We start from the raw sequence: 11,032 nt of genomic DNA, 5'->3' as shown, positions 1-11,032 counted from the left end.
GCTTCCAGTTTTTCTCCATTTAGAATGATGTTGGCCGTGGGTTTGTTATATGTGGCTTTAATTATGTTGAAGTATGTTCCCTCTAGTCCAATTCCTTCTAAGATTTTGAACATAAATGCATGTTGAATTTTCTCAAAGGCCTTCTCTGCATCTATTGAGATAACCATGTGGTTCTTGTCTTTGAGTCCATTTATATGATTTATGACATTTATTGACTTATGTATATTGAACCATCCCTGCATCTCTGGGATAAAGCTGACTTGATCATGGTGGATGATCTTTTTGATGTGTGTCTGTATGTGGTTTGCAAGTATCTTGTTCAGAATTTTTGCATATATGTTCATTAAGGATATGGGTCTATGGTTTTTATTTTTGGTTTTATCTTTACCTCGCTTTGGTATTAGAGCGATGCTGGCTTCATAGAAGGAGTTTGGAAGTTCCCCTTCCATTTCTATCTTTTTGAATAATTTAAGTAGTTTTGGTTGGCGATCTTCTTTCAATGTCTGATAGAATTCTGTTATAAATCCATCTGGTCCTGGGCTTTTTTAGTTGGGAGGTTTTGTATTACTGTTTCAATTTCTTTTTGTGTTATGGGTCTGTTTAAGCTGTTAATCTCTTCTTGGCTTAGTTTTGGTGGTTCCCATGACTTAAGATTTCTGTCCATTTCTTTTAAGTTTTCAAATTTAGTATCATATAACTTTTTAAAGTATTCCCTTAAAATGTTCTGTATCTTTCTGGTGTCCGTTTTGATGTTTCCCCTTTCATCTCTGATTTTGTTGAGATGGAGGTGTTCTTTCTTTCTTTTGGTTAACTGGGCTAGCAGTCTGTCAATCTTGTTTATCTTTTCAAAGAACCAGCTCTTGGATTCACTGATTTTTTGTATTGTTTTCTTTGTTTCAATTTCATTAAGTTCTGCCCTGACTTTTGTTATTTCTTCTTGTCTGCTGGGTTTGGGTTTTGTTTAGTGTTGCTTTTCAAGTGTTTTGAGTTGCAATGTTAAATCATTTATTAGTGTTTTTTCTGGTTTTTTGATGTAGGCACTTAGGAGTTGCAATGTTAAGTCATTTATTTGTGTTCATTCTGATTTTTTAAAGTAGGCACTTAGAGCTATAAACTTCGCTCTAAGGACAACTTTTAGCATGTCCCAGAGGTTTTGTTGTGTTGTATTGTCCTTTTCATTTAGTTCCAGGAGTACTTTTATTTCTTTCTTAATTTCTCTTTTGACCCATTCATCATTCAGGAGTGTTCTATTTAATCTCCATGTGTTCATGTGGTGACTAGGGCTTCTTCTGGTGTTGATTTTAAGCTTTATTGAATTGTGGTCTGATAGAATGCATGGAATTGTTTATATCTTTTTGTATTTGTTGAGGTTTGTTTTGTTCCTCAGTATATGGTCAATTTTGAAGAATCTTCCATGGGGTGCTGAATAGCAAGTATGTCCTTTGGTGCTTGGGTGGAATACTCAGTAGATGTCTGTTAGGTCCTTTTGATATATGGTATTGTTTAATTCAGATGATTCTCTGTAACTCTGTGCCCTGTTGGCCTATCTAATAGAGACAATGGGGTATTGAAGTTCCCTGCTATTAATGAGTTGGGATTAATCTGGGTTTTATAGTCCTGTAGTATTGTTTTTATGAAGTTGGGTGCACCAGAGTTTGGTGAATATATGTTCATGATTGTAATATCTTCCTGGTTTATTGTCCCTTTGATCAGAATAAAGTGGCCCTCTTTATCGCTTCTGATTAATTTTAGTTTGACATCTATTTTGTCAGAAATTAGAATTGCAATGCCTGCATTTTTCTTAGTACCAATGGCTTTGTGTGTGTGTGTGTGTGTGTGTATTTTTTTTTTCAAATATTTTATTTTGTGTGTATGAGTGTGTTCCCTGCATGTCTGTGAGTACACCTGTGTCATGCAATGCCACAGAGGTCAGAAGAGGGCTTCTCATTCCCCTGGAACTGGCATTAAGGACAATTCATAGTTGTCATATGGGTGCTGGGAATCAAACCTTCGTTCTCTTCTTGATATAGCTGTACTTTTCCACAGTTATACCTTCATTAAATTTTCACAACCCCTTGGGTATAGTCATTCCTTTCTTCAGCTCTTTGTATTGCTTCCAGAACTCTCTGAAGGGCTGGTTTTGTGGACATGAATTCCTTCAGCCTACTTTTGTCATGGAAGATTTTTCTTTCCCCTTCAACTATAATAAACATTTTGACTGAGTATAGTAGGCTTGGTTGGCATCTGTGGCCATTTAAAACTTGGAATACTTTGGTTCAGGCTCTTCTGGCTTTGATAGTTTGCACTGAAAAGTCAACTGTAATCCAAATGGGTTTTCCTTTATATTTGACTTGTTGTAATCCTAATGGGTTTTCCTTTACATGTGACTTATTGTTTCTCTTTTGCAACTTTCAGAACTGTTTCTTTGTTTTGTACGTTTAGTGTTTTTACTATGATGTTCAGTATTATCTCTTTGTTTTGTACGTTTAGTGTTTTTACTGTGATGTGCCATGGAGAGTTTCTTTTCTGGTCCTGTCTGTTTGGTGTTGTATAGGATTCTTGTATCTGTATGGGCATGTCTTTCTTTAATTTTGGGAAATTTTCTTCAACGATTCTGTTGAAGATCTGGTCCATGACATTATCTTGGGATTTTTCTCCCTCCTATACACCTATGATTCATAAGTTTGGTCTTTTTATGGTGTCACACAATTCCTGCATACTCTATTCTTGTGCTTTTTTTTTTGGTCTTTCTGAGACAGGGTCTCCCTGTAGCCCCAGCTGTCCTGGAACTCACTATGTAGACCAGGTTGGCCTTGACCTCACAGAGATCCGCCTGCCTCTGCCTCCGGAGTGCTGGGATTAAAGGCCTGTGCCACCATGCCAGGCAAATACATCTCATTATTAAGTCAGGGGTGGTGGATGACCAGAAGAAAAGAGAGTCTTCCAGGTGGCTGGGAACTTGTTCATATGAACTTACAATAATTATGATAGCATGCACAAGACCCATCCAAATCCAAACCAAAAAAAGAACCTAGCAGAGAAGTGAGGAAATGGGTTAGAAGCTCCAGCCTTAGCTGAGGAACTCTTGACAGCTGATCACTGCTGGGGGAGGCAGAGCTGGTCCTTGTTAAGGGAATGATGCTAGATAGTTTGAGCAGGCTCCAGTGAATGAACTGATATTGAGGGACATCTGTGAACATACATTTTACCTGCATTATCTCTAGGGGGTTCTCATTGTGCTCCTCTAGAGGACTATTGGTATTTGGTGGGGATATGTTATTTTGGTTTTTCATGTTATTCTTTTTTCTCTGTGATTTTGACATGTGAATTTCTTTTGTAGTTTCTGATTCTTGTGTGAGACTCAAGCCTTCAAGTTCAGGTCTGCTTCTTTTTGTAAACTCTATGTGCCTTCGTGGTTTACTTTTTGGGCCCAGGAAAGATGCTGGTCTCAGGCAGCTAGTGGCCATGCCACCCAGAGATGCAAAGGGAGATGGAGGCAGGAAGAGACCCCAAGGGCTCCTGGGGACTGCAGGGAGGAACTGGGTTGGTCTGGATGCAAAGGATCAGGAAGCTGAGAGGTCAGCCCTGGTGTCCAGGAAAAAGGCCAGTGGATTGTGCAGCCCAGGGAAGCAGAGGGAGGTGAGGTCGGGCTACTTACTCATTTTATTTTATTGATATGAGTGTTTTGCTTGCACAGATTAAAGTGTGCCAGGTGTTAGCCACCATGTAGATGCTGGGAATTTAACCACTGAGTTCTCTGTTTAGTCCCCAGATTTGAGTTTTCTTTAAAAAATAAAAAATTTTTTTTAAATTTATTTTTATTTTGTGTGTATGAGTGTATTGTCTGTATATTTGTAAGTGCCTGAGGTCAGAAGAGACCATCAGATTCCCTGGAACTGGAGTTACAGATGGTGTTCGCTGCCATGTGTGTGCAAAGAGTGCTCTTAACTGTTGAGCTTTCTCTCCAGCCCCCAGATTTGAGTTTTTGTAAATCAAATCTTTTCTTTGACTTTTTCCTCTCTAAACAGAAAACCCTGTTTCCCATTTCAAAGAAGATTTTAAAGAAGCTGTCACATTCATTTAACTTCCTCTTTTTTTGGTCTTTTTGAGACAGGGTCTCCCTGTAGCCCCAGTTGTCCTGGAACTCACTGTGTAGACCAGGCTGGCCTTGAACTCACAGGCATCTACCTGCCTCTGCCTCCTAAGTGCTGGGATCAAAGGCGTGCATTACCTCGCCCAGCAGGATCCTGTTTTTAACCTCTATTTATTACTCACCCACCAAGAAAGTACTGTTTTAGGAATCTAAAATAAGTTTTTGTTTTGCCTTTGGCCTTTCTTAACTCTACTGACTTCTTTCCATCAATATTTAAGCCTACTCAGATCTCTTCTAGTTAAACAAAGACACTTTTATCTTTAAGACCTTTTCTTTTCTTTTGAAACAGTCTTTGTAGCCCAGTAACTCATGCTGACCTGAAACTCACTGTGTAGCTCAGGCTGTCCTCAAACTAGGGATGCTTTTCCTGCTTTCCTACCTCAGCCTAAGTGCAGAGGTTTACAGGTGTGACCTGTTACACCTGGCTTCATGCTCTATCTTAATATTTCAACATACTGAATAGTGTTTGATCTTTGTTCCTTTTGAACACACCACCACAGCCATTGCTACCCCGACTTTTGGCAGTTCTACCCTATTCTCCTGTATTTTTTTTTCCTTTATTTCTAGCTAAGCTTTGGAGTCATATTTGTAAATTCTGTGATGCCATTGGATTTAAATATTGGAGTTACTTATGGTTTAATCTTGGGCTTTTCCCTTCTAATAGTACTCAGTTTCCATCAGGAATGTCATCTATTCCCCTTGATTCAGTTTATATGACTCTATAGACAGTGGCTGGATTTATCTTTTAGTACCTCCTTTTCTGAGTCTCAGACTCATGGCTCCAGTTCACTATTAAGGTGCTTCTACCATGGATGTAAGGGCAATCTGGTTGCAACATCTGTTCTCCATTGATTACCAGTGTTGATTTGGCAGACCTGTCTTAACAGGTGTTCCCTTTCTACCTCACTGATTCTTGATGGATCAGTCTTCCATTAAGGGAAGAGTTTAGCTGCACGCCCTTGATAGAACCTCCAAATAAGCTCTCAAGCTCTTTCCACCAGATTGCTTCACATTTTGGGTGAATACTTGTCCAAAACTGAATTCATTTCTCCCCTTGCATTATGTTCTGTGTGACCACCTTGCTAATCAGGCATTCGAAAGTTCCATTGTTCACTTTTCTTGTATTCCCCGTCCTTGACTCTCTCATCTTTACTTCTGTGTAAATTACAATTCCTAGTGTATCTGGAATCCATGTAGTTTTCGTCATTTAAAAAATTAAAATGGGCCTGGAGCAATAGCTCAGTGATTAAGGGCACTGACTGCTCTTAGAGAGGACCTGTGTTCAATTCCCAGCACCCACATGACCTCCATGGGCACCTGGGTGTACCTGCATACATGCAGGCATAACACTCATACACAAAAAAAATATATATATATATGTTTATTATCATTGTATGTGTGAGTTCAGGTGTGTACAAGACATAGTGCCTATGTGGAGGTCAAACGACAACTTTTGATGGTTGGTTCTCTTCGTACACGGTGGGTTCTAAGGTTGTCAGGTTTGTGTGGTGAGTGCTCTTAAACAGTGAGCCATCCTGCCAACCGTTATTCATTTTGTATTACTTACTAATATTTTTAGAACCTTGCTCATAGTTTCTTCTGGTCTTGAAAAATAATCTCTTAATTTTGTCTCCTATCTACAATTCCTTTCTAACCGAGTTTTTAGAATAATTGTGAATAATTGTGAACTTTTAAAAATGAAAACAAAAAATAGAGCCAGGTGTGGTGATGCAGGCTTGTAATCTTAGCATTGAGGAGGCTGAGGCAAGAGGATCTGGAGTTCCAGGCCAGCCTGGGCCACATGACCAGTTTCAAGACTAGTCTGGATCATATAGCGTGACATACTATGAAAAATCTCCTAGGGCCTTGCCTGATTCTTTCTGGCTTTCTTCTGCCAGTCCATATGGGTCTTCTTTACTCTTTCCAGCATTGTAATTCCCTTTTCCCCTCATACTTTGTAAAATATCCACCCTCTCTAATTGCCATCTTTTTGTCCCCATGTCTCAGTTTGAATGAACCATGTTTATCAGTAGTGGTTTTCCTGTCCACATTAGGTATGTCTTTAAATCACATGCTCTCACATCACCCTGGATTTCTCTCTAGCATTAATCTTATTTTCACTGTGTAATTGTTTGACATCTGTATCTGCTAAACTAAGCCTCTTGGTGACAGGCTACTGGTCTTACTTTCCAGGGCATGTCCAACATCAGTGTCCTGCTCCTTGGAAAACAGTCTCAAAAGTAATGTTGCATCAGAGGATATATGAATTTTTATTTTAAAGGGACATTACCAACTTGCTTTCTAGAAAAGTATAGCCATTTAGGATTTTACCAGTATAGAGAATGAATCGTCAACAGCTGGATAGTATTTGCTTTCTTACCTTTTCCCAATTGGTAGCAAGAAATTACATTGGTGTTTTAGTGTACATTTTCTTGACATTGATGAAGTAAAGTGTATTTCCATGTATTTGGTATTTCTTCTCTTGTAAATTACTTTTCCTTGCCTGTTTTTCTCCTTTCTGCCACACTCTCTTTCTGTTCTTCTAGTATCAATTTTTTTTGCATCTTTTGGTATAATCCTCACTTTAATTTTGCTATATGTGTTACAAATGTTTTCTCAGTTGGTCATTTGTTTTTCTGAAAGACAAAAAAAATTCAGCTAAGCTGGACATGGTGGTGCACACCTTTAATCTCAGCACTTGGGAGACAGAGGCAGGCGGACCTCTGTGAGTTCTAGGCCAGCCTGGGCTACATAGTAAGCTCCCGGCCAGTTGTTATTTTGATATATCACAGTGAAAGATTTATCGTCCTCTTTTTTTTTTTTTTTTTTTTTTTAAAAAAAAAAAAAAAAAAAAAAAAAAAAAAACTAGCTAAATATGTCAGTTTAAAATTTTTATGTTCCCATGTTGAAAAAAAGTTGAAATCTGCTTTAGGATAAAGTTAGTGCCTTCCTAAAGTTTCTTCTGATATCTTCATTTGTTGTTTTGTATATAGAAATTCTATCTATCTAGAGTTTGGTTTATGATTAATTCAGGATGATCTATTTTTTTTTTCAAGAATAGCTAATTTATGCAAAAATAACTTATTAAATAAAACACCCCTGTGAATTGAACTGTGATCTTTGACATATGTTAGCTTCTGTTATATGTTTGACACTACTTCATTCCACTGATCCGTAACAATATTAATAAACAGCTGTAACAAACATTTTTATTGATTTTTATTTTAAATTAAGCAATTCAGTGACCTGTACTATAATACATTTATCATGCTGTATAACTTCCATCTTTTAAAAAAATTTATTTTTATTTATATGAATGTATTACCTGTATGTAAGTACACCTATATCATGCAGTGCCCATGGAGGCCAGAAAAGGGCGTTGACTCCCCTAGAACTGGAGTTACAAGACAATTGTTAGCTGCCATGTGAGTGTCGGGCATCAAACCTGGGCCTGCAAGAGCAGCCAGTGCTCTTAACTACTGAGCCATCTCTCCAGCGCCACAGCTTCCATTTTTATCTAGTTCCGAAAATATTTTTGTTTCCCTGAAAGGAATCTTGTGCCTACTAAACAGTTACTCCTGTTCTTCCCTTCAGCTCCTAGTGACTACCAATCTGCTGCTGTCTCTATGGATTATGTATTTAGGGTATTTCATTCAATGAAATCATACCTATATGTCCTTTTAGCTTCTTTCAGTCCACATGGTAACTTATAGGTTTATCCATGTTGTGTCACTTATTTGATGCCTCCTCTTTGTAGCGTGTACTCAGTCCCTTTTAAGGTAGACTGGTAATCCATTATATGGGTATACCACAATTCTGTCGCTGTTCTTTATCTGCAAAATTATCTTTTTCTTGGCTAGCCTCAGACACCAATTCTTTCCTTTCCTTTAATAAACAAAGTTGAAAAGGGGGAATTATTTTTGGAATTTCATTAAATTTATATACTGAAGGAAAAAAGTTAATGTTTTTATGACATTATGTATTTCTGCCTTGGAATGTGATTTATGTGTACTCAGCAATCTTGGGTCCTTTCTGATTATATTTTTTTCATTAAATCTGTGCCCTTTTAAAATGCTATATTGATTGAATCCCAGTTTCTCATGTCTGACTGCATAATTGCTCATTTTATTTTAAAGAAGGGGATTCAAGATAGTGTTTTGAGTGGATTTTACTTTGATGTTTTTTGCTTTAATGTTTGCTACATGTATTTTTGGTCACGTCCTTGAATAGATAAACCCACTTACTTTCTCCAGCAGATGGCAGTATTCATCAGCCAGTAAACACTGGTGGAGAGAAACCACTTCAGGGTGCCTCTTGTGGTCTTTGTAGTTATGAGTGTTCCCTAGTTTTGTTTTTGTTTTTGTTCTCCCTTTTTTAAATATTTGAATTTTTTCAAATTTCATACGCTATATTTTGATCATATTTAGATTCTCTCCCCTATCTGCTCCCCCATTACTACCCTCCACCCAGTTTGCTGCACTCAAATTATATATGTAAAATAGGGCCTAGAGTCAGGTTTGCATCCCCAAATGCCCCTTCAGTGTGGGTTCATCCATTGGAGCCTGGTCAACTTACTATGAGTCCACCACACCCCTTTAAACGGGATTGACTCTTCCCCTTTCCACCAGCCATTGGTTGCCAATAGTTCCTCAGATAGGATTGGGGTTTCTTACCCACTTCTTTGCATCTTTGTTGGGATTTTTATCTTGCTCGAGCTTACTTGGGACTTGTGGATGCTGTCACCATTGCTGTGAGTTCATATGAATAACTGCTACATGCCTGAAAAACTCTGTTTTTCAGGTGTCATCCGGCTCTTACAGTCTTTCTACCCCTTTTCCACAATGATCCCTGAACCTTGAGAAGCAGAAATTTGATATAGATGTCTTATTCAGGGATAATTACTTTGCAGCCTCTTATTCTCTGCACATTGGCCAGTTGTGGATTTCTGTGTTTATTATCTGCTGTATAAGGAAGCATCTTTGCTGAGAGTTGAACAATGCATTAATGTATGTGTATAACAATAAGTCATTAGGAGTCAGTTTAATACTGTATTTATTTAGCAGAATAATAGTATTAGGTTCTCTCCCATGGCCTGTGACCTGTCTGGCTTCAGGTTTCTAGGCCTGATATCGTGGCAGGTATGGGCTCCATCCAGAAGTGGACCTTAAATCCAATTGGAAAGTGGTTGGTTACTCCCATAGTATTTGTATCACTATTGCACTGGTGGGCACACCTTGCCAGGCTCTGTTGTAGCTCACAGGATTCACAGCTAGGTAAGGTTAATGTAGCTGGCATAGCACCTTCCAGTGCTGTGAAAGCTAGCCAATAGAGATGAGGCTTTGAAGTCAGCACCAGCTTGATTTCTCCTTGTTTGTCTATAGTTCTCGTATGTAGTATCTTCAGCAGTAGGATCTTACTGTGAGGTTCTAGTGGGTAACCAAGAGCAGGGCCAGTGACTAGGATTGTTTGCGGGGCGGGGGGGCGTCTATGGAACCCTAGTAGTTTTTATTTTCAAGACTATTAATAATAACATGTATTGGGGCTGGAGAGATGGCCCAATGGTTAAGAACACTGACTGCTTTTAGAGAAGACCTGGGTTTGGTTCCCAGCACCCACAGGGTGGCTAACAACTGTCTGTAACTCCAGTTCCAAGGGATATGATGTCCTCTGTTGGCCTCTGTAGACATTGCATGACACAGGTGCAAAACACTCATTTCACATAAAATAAAAATAATAATGATAGCATATATCTGGGTTTTTTTGGGGGGGCTTGCTTTTTGTTTTCTTGGTTTTTTGTTTTTTGTTTTTTTGAGACAGAGTGTTCCTATAGCCCCAGCTGACCTGGAACTCACTATGTAGACCATGCTGGCCTCAGTCTCACAAAGATCTGTCTGCATCTGCTTCCCAGGTGCTAGGTTTAAAGGCACACACCACCAAGCCTGGCATGGATATGTTTTTATGTTTTATTTTGTACTTGGTGCTAGTGACTTAACTATTGTGTACTTAATGTTGTCAACCATGATTTTTAGAATAAACTTTAAAAAATTTTTAATGCTAGTGGGGCTGGAGAGATGGTTCAGTAGTTAAGAGCACTGGGCTGTTTTTGCAGAGGACCTGGGTTTGCTTCCCAGCACCCACATGGCGGCTAACAGCCATCTAAAACTCCAGTTCCAGGAGATCTGATGCCCTCTCTTGGCCTCCACAGGCACTGCATGACATGTACATACTTATATACATGCAGGCATAATGCTTATACACATAAAGTAAAAATAATTAGTGCTTATGTATTGTCTTTTAACACCCACTTGCTATAAGTACAAAGGAATAATTTCAATTTTTTTACATTGTTTCCTTTTCTCTTTAGCCCGAGAAGCTCTGCCAACATGGGACAAGCAGATCCAATCACTTTGTTTCCAAGTGAATAACCTTCTGGAAAAAATTAGTCAGACAGCCCCTGAATGGACAGCACAAGCCATGGAAGCCCAAATGGCTCAGTGAGTCCTTGCAGAACTGTGTGCACACTGCATCATTGCTGTTTTGTGCAGATTGATTTTACTGTCCCTCCAAAGCATTTGTGTCATGACCTTACCCATTTCAGTCCCTTCTATGCTGGATTCCATTTAAAGAAGATACTAGGGCAGGAAGTGCAAGCATTTAAACACATGTAGTTCCCATGTATTCAGGATCTGGGTATTAAACTAACTCAGATATTTTGAAAACTTTCTTTAAGCAGAGGTAAAATATCTGTGGTAAGAAGTCTGGGATTTGTGATAACTTTGTAGTCATTTAAAACTTAAGTGCTTTGTGCTTCTCCAAATGTGGTTATTCTAATAAATGGAGCAATGAGCCAAATAAAAGTAGTCCTTTGTTTTTAATTGA

At 38.6% G+C, this 11,032-nt stretch overlaps 1 protein-coding gene across 1 annotated transcript in view; it reads left to right on the top strand.

Moving 5' to 3' along the window:
* Cops4 (COP9 signalosome subunit 4) overlaps nt 1-11,032 on the top strand; it is a 53,954-nt gene extending 42,922 nt beyond the window's left edge. The window contains exon 10 of the mRNA XM_008846854.2: nt 10,518-11,032. Coding sequence (XP_008845076.1) covers nt 10,518-10,651 — 134 coding nt within the window. The 3' untranslated portion in view covers nt 10,652-11,032. The remainder of the gene's footprint in view (nt 1-10,517) is intronic.

Source organism: Nannospalax galili, unplaced genomic scaffold (genome assembly GCF_000622305.1).
Source record: "Nannospalax galili isolate Female #2095 unplaced genomic scaffold, S.galili_v1.0 scaffold763, whole genome shotgun sequence".
In the NCBI taxonomy this organism is placed as follows: domain Eukaryota; kingdom Metazoa; phylum Chordata; class Mammalia; order Rodentia; family Spalacidae; genus Nannospalax; species Nannospalax galili.
This window is presented reverse-complemented; position numbering and strand designations above follow the sequence as displayed.